Consider the following 15,986-nt stretch of genomic DNA (forward strand, 5'->3'; position numbering starts at 1 on the left):
CATACTTCAGCATCACCCACAAACTTCAAAACCACGCAAACACGAGAAATACCAAGGCGATGAGACACAGAGCTTACAATCCAGGTGAAGAGACAGGACTTAAAGCAACAGGTGGTATTTGCTAAGTGCAAGCGGTAGGCCGGTACAACAAATGCAAACCTTTTTTGATGGCGCAACCCACCAGTAAATTTTCTTCATAGTCCTTCCATTTCATGTAAATTTATTTACAAGTCATACAAGTGCATTAGTGTACCAATACATTCTATCCCTCAAAAGTCACATAAGTCAAAATTTTTTAAGGGCGAAATGAAAATAAATTAGAAAGCTCCCACGTTTTCATGCTGCATCCCCTGGAACGTCTTGTCCCACAAGGAAACACTCTTAAGAGTTCATCAGGGGTGGCAATCGCCAAGCCTGGGCAAGGAGAAAGGTCTTAGTAGGGAAACTAGGGCTGCAAATAGGCTAAAAAAAAAAAAAAGACAAAGAAGGAGATGACAGCACTTAAAAGATACAAGGGGAAGAGTCAGGCAACTGCAAACAGAATATGAAGCACTGGAAGATGGAACTCTGCACAGGATATTTTGCAAACTATGAGCAGATCAATTTAGCTGTTAAGAAAGTGCCATGAGAGGGGGAGAGAGGAGGCTGGGACAGCAGAAACTCAGTTGCCATGACCTCCCTGCCCAAAGCTTCCCAAACTGGGGTCAGATGCCAGGTGCCCAGAGCTACTCCAGCTGCACCATAGCACCTGGTTGTGGCACATCTGTTTGAGGTGATGGGAATTTAAGCCTTTTAAAACAAACATATAATGTAGTAAAATGCAAAATCTGCCAAGCTGTTAAAAATAAAATGTTAGGTTTACCACCACCCCCCTGAAGCCCCAGGAAGGCAGAAGAGTACAAAGTGCTCTTTTGCAGTCAGGGTGGAGGGCAGTGGGTGGGGGGCAGAGGCTTTCAGAGAAATAAAGGCGCTCACCGTGTTGTGTCTCAGGCACCTGCGACATTCGGCATCAGCTGTTCTCATGTTGCCCACTTGAATCACAATAAAGTCCAATGAAATCTGGAATCTCTGCCCTGGGCTAACCTTTGCACAAAACCTTCTTTTGAAATATTGAGGTTATTTTTCTGATATGCCTGTTCTTTGTGGCAAATAACTGTAATGCCCAGGCATGGTTCCAAATCAGTCATTTACTACAACTTAAAAGTACTTCACTCCAACATTTTGCTCTGACACAGGTTTTGCCACATCTCCTCAGCTTTCTTACAGTGTCTTCATATGAGGATTCACAGAAAAGGCAGGAATTCGAATCGAAAAACCACCCCAGATACAGTAGTTTGTTTTAGACCAGGAATGTTTGTCCAGCTTCTCCTTTCTATAACATTCCTTTCCTCGTGTCTGAGTAATAAATAAAAATTTCAAAGAGTGAAGCACCGCTAGAGGACTGCAAAAATACATAATTTTAAAAGAGAGAGAGAGAGAGAGAAAGCAAGTCTGTCACATTTGTCTCTCCGAATGACATTTTATAAGGGGAAGCCTCAGCCCTGTGCTGGTCCTACCACAGTCTGGGTGAACGGGCTGCCTTCAGGGACGCTTTCTGCGAGTACACAATTTTGTTTGGGCCTGTGGTTCCTTTAAGTAAATTAAAATCAGCAATTGTTCACATGCAAGAGCTTTCATCATCTCGATGTTCAGAAACAGGTTTATTATATAAAAGCAGACTAATCCAGATCATCTTAAAATTTTCTAGCATAATTCCCCAAGACTATGAATTTCAAGGAGTAGGGCTTCCCTGGTGGCGCAGTGGTTGAGGGTCCGCCTGCCAACGCAGGGGACGCGGGTTCGTGCCCCGGTCTGGGGGGATCCCACATGCCACGGAGCGGCTGGGCCCGTGAGCCATGGCCGCTGAGCCTACGCGTCCGGAGCCTGTGCTCCGCAATGGGAGAGGCCACAATAGTGAGAGGCCCGCATACTGCAAAAAAAAAAAAAAAAAAAAAGAAGTAACACTACCAGTTTATACATCATACTTCAATAAGCCAGATTTCTCTCTAAAGGATCTTCACCATCATATAATTTGCTATTTTGAGAAACAAAGATTTTTTTACATCCATAAGTTCTAGGCATTCCATGATACGCAGCTACCACGGTGACTTCCTTCTTTGAAGCCATACCACCCACCATTAGTCAATTCTAGGATAACCCACCAAATTTACAAAGAAATCTTTGTAAAAGAAGCAACGAAGGAATCTATGTTGCCAAGGGCCAAACCCGTAGCAGACATGGCTATCACGTGACAGCAACCCCTTGGGTAAATATTATCATCATCCTTTTTTAATAGTTGAATTCTAAGAAGCTTGGAGAGGTCAAGTGACTGGGCAAGGTCTTAAAAACTTTAAAGTGGCAGAGGAAGGCCTCACACCCAGACTAACTCCAAAGTCCAAGCTCTGGCCACAACGCCTGCTCCTCCTGTGACTGGTTCATGAATTTTACTCTCAACTGAGTTGAAAAGGTGGATTCTTTTTATATGTCCACCTACAAGGACTTTTTTGAGGACTAGTCTGTTTAACAGTTTCAGAACCCTGGCTAGCCCCTACATGACATTTACATTACAAAGTGTTTTTCATCATATGTACAGCTGTTCTAAGTGACACAGCCCACGGGAGCACAGAGGGCCCAAGGACTCTAAATTTCAAGAGAATTGTGTGAACAGTCAGCACATCGATATCAGCAAAACTGTAGAGATCTGATAACTTCGATGCTGATCAGCTACAAAGTTGATGGACAGATTTCCTATTACTATGCAAATGAACATATTTAGTTAACCCCAAAATATCACCAACTGAAAGCAATTAACAGCATTCCCAGTCTAAATCAGATCTCAGGCCTTAGAGCCATATATCCTGACAAGAATTTGCATGGAAAGCTCTCAGAAGCTGTTAAAATAAACACAAAAATTCACACTTTAGAAAGCACTTCCTTTACTTCAGAAATCTTTTTCAAGATACAAGCCTGTTTGCTTAATCTAAAACAAAAGCCCCGGTTTCACAAGCTGCTGTTTAATCAGTAGCTGAGTCCCACCGGCTTCACAGACTTCCGTGAGGTCCTTTATCTGGAACTGCTAAAAGCTTCCTCTGTACTCTGTGACCTAATATGCCACAGAACAATAGAAGTGAGTTTCCTTGTCTCACCACTATCCTAATATTAATAACAAGTTGTGGACTTAGATGAATGCCTTCACGCATACAACATCTTTCTTTATGATGTGAATTCTGAGAATCTTACAAAAGGCACATAAATATTTGCCAAGAGAAGAAAGGTCTGATAACTATGATCTGGAGAAAAAGAATTTCTTAACTGTAATCTTAGTTTGGTAACTGAACTGTGTGTGAAACAGTGGACTTCCTCCCTTTACGTAGGCTTCCTAAGTGAGGACCAGAATCTCAGTCTATATAACAAGGGCCCTTGCAGATATACAGATTCTCAGGAAAAGATACCCCCCACCCAGGGAGGACATAAGGGACTCTCAGAGTGATAAAGAGATTCTCCCCCCCAAATTCAACCTAGAAATGCTTTCTTGCCTGATGGGCAAAGGCAATCCACATATTTACAAAGCTTATTATGACTAAATGGGTAAATATCTTTTTTCAACTTTAGAACCTAGAAATGATTTTGGATGACAAAGAAACGTGGGATAAATGAACTTCGATTTAAATGCTTAATTTCAGTTAACTGTCTCACTTCCCCATGCAAACAGGCTGGCAAAGGATACAATTCAAATATTTTTTCCAACCTACTGTTGATAAGCCATGCTTTCTCCAAGGCAGCATTAACCAGTTTGAACTTTAAGCAGAATAAGGCCAAGGAGGCAAAGACCATATACAATGGATCTACTCTGAATTTGAAAATGGCCAGCTCTCCCTTTGTTAAGGAGTACAGGCCCTCAGATAATCAAAAGCTTGATAGTTGTTTTCAATGTTTAACTGCTCTTTTATCTACTATGTATGTTCCAGAGGGGTTCTTTCTTAAGCAGCGAACTCACTTATCAGGATTAGCTCAAAGGTTTCTTTACTCTTCTTGGTCAAGAATCTACCCCCATTACCAGGATTAACAATCTCTTCTGAATGGAAATAAAAACTCCCAAATCTATGTGTGATTGTGCATCTTTTCCACATAATTTAACCATAGCAGGTACTTGTCATCCATAGGCCACAAGTCTCACCATACACCCTCCAAGCAATAGAACATGAGGGAAAATCTACAAAAGCTGCTACAAGTCACCGAATAGTTCTTTACATTTTTTTAATGCCAAGATTTAATATTTCTATTTATGGATTCGTTTTCTTGATTGCTTTGTTTTACATAAAACACTCCAACAAAAACTTCAATTTTTTGATTCATATCTCCATGAAATAGTAAAAGAAGGGAATAAACACATTAGGAGGTTTATAGGGACTTCCCCGGCGGTCCAGTGGTTAAGACTCCATGCTTCCACTGCAGGGGGCACGGATTCAATCCCTGGTCGGGGAACTAAGATCCCGCATGCCTCACGGTTCAGCCAAAAAAAAAAAAAAGGTTTATAAGCAGCCACATTTCCAAAGTTTCCTAAATAGAATCTGTTTTACAAAATATGTAAAACTTCGATTAAGAGCAAAGTCATTCTGGAAACTTCTTGAATCCCTTTCACATATGTAATCTTTATCCACTATCCTATTCTAATGCTAATTTTCAATTTCACTATGAATATGTTTCAATATCAACATCGACACTTCCCCCTACAGTCTTTTATAATTTCCCAGGTACTTTCTGTGACTCTTACCTGGGCTGCCTATACATTCCTCATAATATTCACTCTTCTTATCTATCAGGTCAGAAAACAGAATTCACCTTACACATATTTGATCTAAGGCAGTGGCAGAAATTTAGCAATACACTACATGGTACAATGATAACAGTTTATACCCAACTAAAGGGCACTCAATGACATAACCGGGTGTGTCTCTGGAAACAATTATATTTAGCTTCCACTGTAGATGTGTTTGAAAAATATGTCTTTACTAGGGACAGTACCTTCCACATTCTGTACCCAACTAACATCATTCTAAAATAACTCTTGACCTCAAGAGTATTCTAAACAGCTAGTAAGAGACCTGAAGTGGTAAAGCAGAAAAATCACACAGCTAGGGGAATCTAAGACCTGGTTTTAAGTTGTGGCTCCTCCTAAAATTTAGCTGTGTCACCTTGGGTAGGTCATTTGACCCCCAGGGCCTCACTATCTTCAACTGCAAAATGAAAGAAATTGGACTAAATTTTCTTTAAGGTCTCTCCCATCTCTAAAATTCCATGATTTTATGAAATTTCAGTCTCCCCTCATTTCAAAGATAAGCAACAGATGATAATGGCAAATTAGCCTAGATTATTTTTTTCCTTAAAAATAAAATTATCCAACTTGAGATGCTTTCCTGGACTGAAGTTTTATCTGAGAAAGTAAACCACAAACGAAAACGATGGGGAGAAAAAAAGAAAATCACACACTGACGTAGCTAAAATAGAAACTTCAATCACCCTTGGGCCATTTTGTCAATAGTTATTCAAAGGCTGCTACTCTAATTACTGGCTTCCTAAAGTAGAGATATTTATAGAGTGGTTTCCTTCTCATCCCCAGAGATTCAATCTGAATAAAACGCACAGCGTCTAAAATCAATTTACAACTTCAGAACAAGTTACAGGGAGCGAAGGAAACTGCACAGCTCTCCAAGTCATTTGCATTTAAGTATGATTAGGGCTAAGAAACGGTTCTTATTATAAGATGTGAGAAAAGCACAGGAGGCAGGTGACATCTGGAAAAGGAAGCAGAACTGCCAGCAAGGGATGTAGGCTAAGGACCTTCAGGCAACAGGTTCAGAGCCGGTGCTGCAGTCTACCCCGGGAGGGGTCGGTCGCTGCCGCCCCGCTCGCAGTCCTCCCCAGACCCATCCGCATCGCCTCGCCCCCGCTTCGGCCCTCGAAAGGCAGCCCGCCCCCCCCCAACACGTCCCTGCTGCAAAATCTCCCTAATCACTCGCTTCCCCGGGCCTCCCGCCCCGGCAGGCCCTCCGATTCCTCGGCGCCGAGGCCGGACCGGGCCTGCAGCCTCCTTCCCAGTCACCCCCCGTCGCAGCGGCCCCGCAGCCCGGTCCCCTCAGCCCCGTCCCTGCCTCGGGCCCGCTCACCTGCACCTGTTTGCGGAAGTGGTGCGGCCCCGGCACTGCCGGCGGCCAGGAGCAGCAGCAGCAACGGCGGGGGCCCCGGCATCTCGCCCACGGCGCGGCCCCGGAGACTGCCTCTCGGGTTGCCTTCCGTCCGTCCGTCCGTCCGTCAGTCGGTTCTGCCTCCCTCCGCTGCCTCAGCGGCACCCGCGCCGGCTGCTCCTGAGCACACGTCGTTTCGGCCAAACCTCAGCCCAGATCCTGGTCCGCACCCACCGCTCCAACCACAGAAACACCATCCTTCCTGCCCGCCCGCCTGCGCCGCCGCCGCCGCCGCCGCCTCTCAACAGAAGCAACGGCAGCAGCTCTGCGGAGCCGCGAGCCAGTGCAGCCGCGCTCCCACCGCCATGATGGGCTGCGTCATGTGACGTAGAGGGGGGCGGGACGCCGTGATAGACAGCCCATCCCGCCAATCGCCAGCTCCACACCCGCCTGGGAGGCCCCGCCCATCACCCTGGCTGAGGGAGGGTGGCCGCCGGTGCGCCCCCTGCAGACCAAGAAGTGCGTGAGCAGCAGGTGATGCCAGCAATTATTTTACAATTTTTTAAAAAGGGAAGTATAAAGAAGACAATGAAAAGCATCCAGAATCCATTCTGAATTTTTTTCTCAGTATTTCAAAACGTGTAACAATAGGCCTGTTTTGTCTTCTGCCTTTTTTACTTGCAACAGACGTTTAAGACTCTTCTTAGGTTGACCTATCAGCCACCAAGGAGCTTTGAGCTTTTTTATTTCAATTCAACAAGAATAGAATACCTCTACCCTCGCACCCACTAATTCAGTTCCTGACCTCAAGCTGTTCCTCTTGGCAAGAATGCCCTTCCTGTCCTTTCTTGGCCACCTGGCACACTCCCTTTCCACCGTCGAGACTCACCTGAAGAATGATGTCATCTAAGATGGCCTCTCCCAACCTCAGGAGAAATGACTAGCAACTCCTAGTGCCCCTCCCTGGCCCTGGGCAGACTGCTATCCCAGCTGCCATCTTTTATTGTTCCTGTGACTATAAGCTCCCTAAGGACAGGAACTGTGCATGTGTCCTCTGGGGGTGGCTCCAGTAGGAATTCTCCAAAGCAATGGTGCCTGGTCCTGGGTGCCCGCCTCTTCCCACCAAGTGACAAGACTCAGCCAACACATGAGGAGAGCATCCTTCTGCAGAAAGGGTAGAGAAAAAAATACTTTCCAGGTAGAAGTGACAATGATCAGAAGCCTGGAGGCTGGGAAAATGCTGGGCTCTTCCGGAGAATGCACTCATAGTCCAGTTTGTGCATGAGAGGGACTGTTTTGAATCTTATCAGATGGGGCAGCACGGGGGAGCCTCCCCAATTCTCCTGACTCCTCAAATGTCCATCCCAAATGCCAGCTCTCTGTGGGGGGCTAACCCCGTGTGGACACATGGACCATGCCCAGGGGATATTTGTTGAATGATTAAGGCAAGCCAATAAACACCTAAGTAAACAAATAGCTGGAATGTGGAAGTGCTGGGTTAAAGCGTATATGGCTGTCTACTGATCTCTGTGTGGGAAAGGAAAGGAAGGCAAAGGTCTGGAAAAGAGCCACAATCACCCTGTTGTGCTTCTCCTTGGATCAGGAAGCTCCGGACTTTGAGTTTGAGAATGCCAGGGAATGCTCACAGTTTCCCGTGGGGAGTCACTGGATTTGTGTGCAGCAGTGCCGGCCCAACCAAAGCCCTGACTCATAATCCTTGTGGCTGTTAATCATAATTAAAGTGAGCTCCAACGACCACATGTCAGACCACAGTCCCAAAGCAGGTTTTGTTATTATTCGACCAGCTGAAAAGTTTTTTAAAAAACTTCTTTCCTTTCCACTTCACAGAGCAAGGGTTAAGGTGCACATTCCTCGGACGGTGTCTAATGGAAACCTTTAACCTACCACCTACCTCACTGCTCACATCTTTGCCCAGTACTTCTCTTGAAGACTTCCAGTTAGAGAATTTATAAAGCAAATAAGAACCTGTTTGCTTTGTTTAGTTTCCTCTAGGAATCAGAAAACAACCTTTGGCACAATTTGGGATTAGATCCCTAAGACGAGAAGCAATATCTTTCAGTGTTTCTATAGCTGTTCTCACCTGTGCTCGGCCTTTTCCAATTTTTCTTGCATGCCAAGCCATCACTTGGATGATTCTACAGGCATTGTCTGTCCTGCCAGCAAGCTCTGGCTGAGGGCTGGATTCAAGGGATATGGATTCAGTTTAGTACTGGATGAGCATGCATCTCTGAGGATCTGGCACTCAGCGAGTACCCTAAATGTTTGCAGGGCTGAGCTGGATCAAATGGGTGCATCTGTGAGGGTCCTGTCAGTGGTATACTGGAGCCAGCTGGTACCAGCTTGTGAAAGCCAATTGTTAAATCTTCAGGAATTTTGCATGCCAGTTGTTAGACACAGCCATTGTTGAAAATTAATTTATATAAACTTGCAATTAAATAAATTATATTAAAAACAAAAGTAATAAGGAGAAGCATTTTCAGAATGGAAAGCAATGAGAAGACTAGCAAAAATTGTCAAAATCAACTTCTTCAGAACTCTAGAAATTAGCCAAAGGTTTGCAACAACACAAGGAGCATTTATTAAAGAAAAATGGCTGACCTCAGTAAGAACTGTGAGCTTTGTGGTGTTTTCACTTGCTGTAGCCACATTCTTCTCTCCCATCTCCGTGGTAGTCTTGAAAAACATCAGCCTCACAACCATGGTAGCTGTGAAAATGAACAGCCTAGCTAAGCTACTGGAGGGGGCAGAACAGGTTTGGAGCTCTCCCGAAAGCTGCATCCCCAGAAAACTATCACTATTTGACCTGTCAGGCAGCTCCCTAGAAAGGCATCATTCTCAGGATTTGTCTTCATTTGACAGGATTCAGAACTCCCTTAGTGCAAACAGCACTACCCACAGTTTGTTGAAAACAATCAGTGGCAACTGTTTAACATCGCAGCTGCCTGAGCCAGTGACACCAGATGGCTGATAGAAAATGTAAAAGAAAAATTTAGGAAATGAGGTGACAATGGGCAGCTGATTTGGAAAATAGTCTGACAGTTCCTCAAAATGTTAAACGTAGAGTCACCATATGACCCAACAATTCTACTCCTAGATATACACCTAATATAATGGAAGACATATGTCCACATCAAACATTGTCCACCAACATTCATAGCAGCATTATTTATAATAGCCAAAAGGTGGAAACTATGCAAATGTCCATCAACTGATAAATGGATTAACGAAATATGGTATATCCTTGTAATGGAATATTATTCAGCAATAAAATGGAGTGAAGTACTGATACATGTTACAACACAGATGAAACTCAGTGAGACCAATCAACACAGATGAACCTCAGCATTATGCTCAGTGAAAAGAGCCAGTCATGAAAGGTATATTGTATGATTCCATTTTTATGAAATGTCCAGATTAAGTAAATCCATAGAGACAGAAATTAGGTTAGTGGTTGCCTAGGGCCAAGGGAAGAAATGGGGAGTGACTGCTAATAGGTATGGGGTTTCTTTGGGGGGTGTTGGAAATATTCTAAAATTAAATAATGGTGATCATTGCACAACTCCATGAATATACTAAGATCCATTTTAAAGGAGTGAATTTTGTGGTTTGTGAATTATATCTCAAAGTTGTTATTAAAAAGCAAAGGTTATAAATGCTAAAAAGTCAATTATTTTGCTACATTTACTGTTATCTATGCTTTGAGGTGATTTACATCTGTTGTAGCTATATAGTATAGCGGAAATGCTATATAATACTGTACTACTGCACAACTCTTGCCAACTCTGACTCCAGTGATATCATGTCTATAGCTTGAGTATTTACACCATGGAAATTGGCAAACATTACTAATCAATGCTCTTTTCCTCCCAGAGAGCCACTTGTTATGTGCACTAGTGGTCTTGCCATAGGGCACCCTCCATAGGGTTTCTATGACTGCCGCTTGCTGACTTGAATCCTTTTTTGTGGTTGCATTACTTTAATTCAGCTTTGAGCAAATAAAGAGACCATGCAGCTTGGAAATCACCTCTTCCTAGTTCTCTGTCAATGAAACAAAAGCCACACACCTCATCTTCAACTTGCCTTCTAAGTGCCTTTGTATGAAGTCCTCACCTTCTGCTGCCTTCTAGATCCTCTGTCTAAAGCTGACTGAGTCAAGGACAGCTCGCCAGATGTGGTGGCCTTTCAGAGCCCTGAGCCACCACCCATTTATGGAGGTGGGGCCCCAATATGGTAAAAATGAATGAGTGAACAATGCTATCCCCAAGATAATTACAGGATTTATAAAAGTACTCAACAGACAGTGAGATTCAGGAATGGAATACCACTTTAAAATCACATTATGAGCATATTTTTCCCAAGCTCATCAAGGTGAATGCCTTCATTTGGAAGTGAGTTTTACTTAACCATGACTTACAAATCATTTTCTATATCTCAGGTACTGCTCTAAGCATTTTATGATAACTCTTTAAACTTTATCTAATTTTAGGATATTTTCATCATCCCTAAAAGAAGCTCTGCACTCATTTGCTGTCACTCCCCATCACACCCCTCCTTCTAGTCCTTGGAAACCACGAATCTACTTTTTGTCTCTATGGATTTACTAATCTGGACATTTCCTATAAATGGCATCATTCATTATGTGGCTTTTTGTGACTGGTGTAAGCTATTGACATTCCCATTTTACAGATGAGGAAACAGAAACGGGGGGGTTAAGTACTTTAGCCAAGGTCACATAGCTAGTAAGTGGCAGAGGCAGGATCCAAACTCAGGCAGCCTGGCTCCAGAGTCCTTGCGAGTCTCAAAATCAAAACTGAATAATGTCAAAAGCAAACATTGAAGGACTTTTGTGAATATGAGCTGTGAACCAAATTGCCCTATGTGTGCCCCTCAGGTGAGAGGCCCTATTAAGGGTTGCCTCCTGGCGGGGCCAGAGGTAGGGATGGGGGAAGAGAGGAGGTGGGGAAACAAATACTACCCTGAAGGCAATAGTTGCTCAATAAAATAAATCTGTTGCGAAAGACAGATTCTCCTCCTGGGATGAACACTTGGGTCTTTTCTCTCTTTGGCCTGCCCAGAAGCTGAATTCCTTCCCATATTGAGAAACCCCCATGATATGAATCTTGGTAGTAGGAAGGTCACCTCCCACTATGAAGACTATGGACCAGGCATGCCCTCTGGGGCCCCAGCAGCCAGGGTATAGCACATCTTTCCAGGTCCAAGGTGATGCTGGCAGCTGCGTCATCCTGGCACACAGTTCCCTTCTGCCCAGCCCACTTGGTGGCTGCCCAGCCCCCTTGGTGGCTGCTCATGTCCTGAACCCAAGCCCAGCTCTTCTGTGGCTGTCCACTGCTCTCCAGCCACTTCTCAGCCCCGTGCAACCTCTCAGAGCATCAGAAGATCCTTGAAACCAACTCTCAGCTACTTCAATCTTCTGCAAGGATTCTTGGTGGCTCCCTCCTGTAGGTCCAGCCAGCACCCTCGGGGCTGCTCCTGAGTCAGACCCTCAGGTATTCACCGAGCATCAGCTGCAGTCAGTCACTGCACTGGGCAGAGAACATGATGGACACCTCTGCTTGTTGCCTCCCTTGCTGACCCATCCCTGTCACTGTCTGACCCCCTACTCAACCTCATCATTCCCCAGAGTAGTTTTCACTCTCTGTGCTCAGGCTTGTCGCCTGTTGCCCTCTGCTGGAACAGAAGTCCCATGTAGGGACCCCTACCTGTTGAGTTCTCGGCTGCATCCCCACTGCTAGAAGGTGCCCGGCGCCAGTTGGATCTCCGTCCACCACTGTTGAATGGCTGTGGGTTTGTGGCGTGTCAGGACCCAGGTGGGCTGATGTCTGTGTGTCTGGCCAATGCACCACCTCAGTCTGCAGGGTAAGCCAGAGGCGGGGCCACATGTGCATCCACTCTCCTCTGGAAGCTTCTCCAGGAAAATCTGGTGCAGGCTTAGCCCTCTTATCCTCATTCAGCCAGACACAGGGTTTTACTGTAAACTCCTTCCGCGTCTCTCCACGCCCACTGTGCTCCCACCTGAGCACTAATGCCCAGCTGGGTCCCCGGCTGAGCCCGCAGTCACTGTGTCACTCTCCCTCTCTCCCATCTGCCCCAGTCCGCCTTCTGCAGTGTCTTCTTCCTAGATGAAGGTCTACGCATCAGTCCTCTTCCGAAAGGCATCAGTGGCACTTGTCCACCAAGGGCCTCCCACTGGACTGGCCAGCAGGCCTTCCTCAGCCTCCGCTGGCCTCTCCTCCTGCCCTGCCTCTCTTCCACTCCCACCGACCCCTCACCTCGGAGGTGTTCCCTCCATCTAAAAGGCCCTTCCTTCTTGCTGTTGATGCAGCCTGGGTTGCTCTCCACACCCCTCTCCTGACTCCTTCCCCAGTGTCTGTGGACCGAGGGCTTCTCCAGGGCAGGGCGTGTGTACTGCTCACATCTGCTCCTTACCCGTCATTCACTTGTGAATGTCAACAAACTTTGCAGGCGGCTGTGATGTGTCGGGCCGGGTTGAGGCACCAGAGTGAACAAGAAGATGAGGCCCCTGCTCTCAGGAGGTGGTGTCCCAGGACAGGGAGCGCCAAGGCTGCTTTGGGAATCCCCTCCTGACTCAGCTTCCCTTGCCCCAAACCTGTAAAACTGAGGCTGATGTACAGGGGTGAGCACCTGCATCAGCCCCTCCAGACCAGCCTGTGCTGGGGGAGTTTCATCAGGGGGAGGCTGGTACGTGGGCACAGGGTGGCTGGGCAGGTCGGGCGGGTGCCTCGCCCGGACCCATCAGCCAATGCACACCATTCTCTGGCTCTTCCTCGGCACTAGGAAGCGAGGTCTGGGAGCTTCTGAGCGGAGGGACTCCTAGGGAGGCTCCCCCAGCAGTGCCACCCCGACCCATCCGAGGTGCCCTTGGTGCCCCAGGGCGGGCAGCAGAAGCAGGAAGTTTCCTTATTCTTTATTATTTCCTTATTCTTTCTGTCTGTCTGCCCCCGAATGTCGGGGAAACAAAGCCTTCATGGGACCCCAAAGACGAGGACAAGTAAGGAATCAACTCCGCCAGAACCCAACTGGCCAGAACCTGGGGCCAAAGTCACCCAGATGAACCACAGGCCGCTGTTTGCAGTTGGTGCCTGATCCTGCCTGTGCTCCTTTTCGGGCCCAGCGCCCAGGAGGAAGCCTCGGGTCACCAGTGCCACCCTCACCCCCACCTCGGCTGCCGGAGCCCAAGTCAGGGAGGCCCAGGTGACTTCCTGCACCTCCCCGCGCCCCACCTGCTTGAGCCTGAAGCTGTTTAGGGCGGTTCCAACATCTGCCAACAGGCTGGGCCTGAACGTGTGGCTCCTCTGTTGCTCAGTGAATTTATTACTTACTAGCAGAGGGAGGTGTGGCCGTTTTTTAAATTGCCAGATTTGATTAAAACAGGTCTCTTCAGGCTTCCCTGGTGGTGCAGTGGTTGAGAGTCCGCCTGCCGATGCAGGGGACACGGGTTCGTGCCCCGGTCCGGGAAGATCCCACATGCCACGGAGCGGCTGGGCCCTTGAGCCAGGGCCGCTGAGCTTGCGCGTCCGGAGCCTGTGCTCCGCAACGAGAGAGGCCGCAGCAGTGAGAGGCCCGCGTACCGCAAAAAACAAAACAAAACAGGTCTTTTCGCTGCTCTTTGCACATCTGGGTTGTAACCATAAACCACAGTTCTTCCGGGGGGCAAGTGTGTGTCCCTCTCTCTGATTCCAGGGACAGACAAGCCAGATTCTGCTCAGGATGCTCAGACAGGAGCTGTGTCCTGGGTGACACACAGGCATTTCTGGTGCGTTACTTCATTATGTTGCAGAATGACCCTCTGGGGTCAGAGCTGTGCCCATTTTACAGGTGCGGGCATTGGGGCATCTTAATTTTCCCTGAGGATGATGAGGCTGTGGGGTGATATTGGGTCAGCAGCAGGAAGGGCTTATGGGGGGCTGACCTTCCGCCATAGGCTTCACTTGGATCCAAGGCCATAGTCTCCCTCCTCACACCTGTTTCCTCTTGGGGGAGATGGGCCATGTCCCAGCTGCTCACCTTTCCTCATGAAGGGTGAGGCTGCCATCTGTGGACAGGTAAGGCTCGTGCCAGGCTGGGTGGGCTGGCAGAGACCCCGAGGAAGGATGGGGCAGAGGGGACCTGGGCATCAGGGACCAACACCAGGTCTGTCCTAGGTCTTGAGAGGACAAAATACCTCCAGCAGCTCTTCAGCTGGACACGGGGCTTTCCTGCTCCTGGGACTGTCAGGCGTGGGTGTGAGGGATGTCTCCGGGCATCCCTGGACCCAGCCTTCGTCCTCCTCTGCTCGTGCTGTGTTTATGTGTGTCGTGCTCAGCCGCGCCCCAGATTCCTTTGAGAACAAGCACCTGCGACTTTCTTCTTATCAAGATACCTAAGTGTCCATCATCGGATGAATGGATAAAGAAGATGTGGCACATATATACAATGGAATATTACTCAGCCATAAAAAGAAACGAAACTGAGCTATTTGTAATGAGGTGGATAGACCTAGAGTCTGTCATACAGAGTGAAGTAAGTCAGAAAGAGAAAGACAAATACCGTATGCTAACACATATATATGGAATTAAAAAAAAAATGTCATGAAGAACCTAGGGGTAAAACGGGAATAAAGACACAGACCTACTTGAGAATGGACTTGAGGATATGGGGAGGGGGAAGGGTAAGCTGTGACAAAGCGAAAGAGAGGCATGGACATATATACACTACCAAACGTAAGGTAGATAGATAGTGGGAAGCAGCCGCAGAGCACAGGGAGATCAGCTCGGTGCTTTGTGACCGCCTGGAGGGGTGGGATGGGGAGGGTGGGAGGGAGGGAGATGCATGAGGGAAGGGATGTGGGAACAGATGTATATGTATGACTGATTCACTTTGTTATAAAGCAGAAACTAAAAAAAAAAAAAAAAAAAAAAGATAGCTATGGAGCCGGAGCCTTGGAAGCTAATGATTCCCGTGGGGAAAACCAATTGCAAACTCCTTTGCCCTCCAAGAAAGCATTTCAAAGAAAAGACCCGAAGCCTCCTGAACCATTTAAATCCAGGCTGGTGAAAGAGCTGGAGGCGAGACGGGGTGAGGCGGGGGAGACTGAATGCAGAGGGTGCCCTGGCTGATGAGAGGCCTGACCAGAGAACCAGGGTCCAACGGGGCTGGCTGTTGGGTGCCCAGAAGGGTCTGATGACCTCACACAGGCCCCAAGCACAGAAACTCCAATGAGGAGGCATAAATAGCGGAAAATCACATCGCAGTAAGGCTGGATGAGAAAGGGAAGTGTGAGGCAAGAGAGAGAGAGAGAGAGAGAGTCCATACAGAGGACAGAGGCCAAAAGGCCTTAAAAGGCAAGAAGGGGGTCAAGACCAGAGTGACCACGTTAACAAGGGAAAATGCCATGTTGCCATGTTAAGTTAAAGGAGGCAGCATAATCCCATGTTCATATTCATATGCATATCATACATATCCATAAGGACTAGACGGAAATCACCAAAACACTAGAATAATAACATGCTTATGTCTGAAAGATAGAACTATGGATGTTTCCATTTTTTTCTTCCTTCCGTTATTTATTTATTCTTTTCTTTTCTTTTCTTTTCTTTTGGTATTTTCTCACTTTTCTATAATGAGCCTTAATTATTTTATAGGGAAAAGGGCAGATTGTTTTCTTTGTGTGTTTATTTTTGTTTTTAAGCTGGTGGATTTTTACAGACTCGACTCTGTGAT

At 46.7% G+C, this 15,986-nt stretch overlaps 1 protein-coding gene across 1 annotated transcript in view; it reads right to left on the reverse strand.

Moving 5' to 3' along the window:
- Positions 1–6,288, reverse strand: part of LMTK2 (lemur tyrosine kinase 2) — a gene marked incomplete at its 5' end in the record, with an annotated part of 78,732 nt that extends 72,444 nt beyond the window's left edge. The window contains one exon of the mRNA XM_079718393.1: positions 6,207–6,288. Within this exon, the coding sequence (XP_079574519.1) occupies positions 6,207–6,288 (82 nt within the window). The remainder of the gene's footprint in view (positions 1–6,206) is intronic.
- Between the last annotated feature and the right edge of the window lie 9,698 nt (positions 6,289–15,986).

This window comes from Hyperoodon ampullatus (assembly GCF_949752795.1).
Source record: "Hyperoodon ampullatus genome assembly, chromosome: 14".
Lineage (NCBI taxonomy): Eukaryota > Metazoa > Chordata > Mammalia > Artiodactyla > Ziphiidae > Hyperoodon > Hyperoodon ampullatus.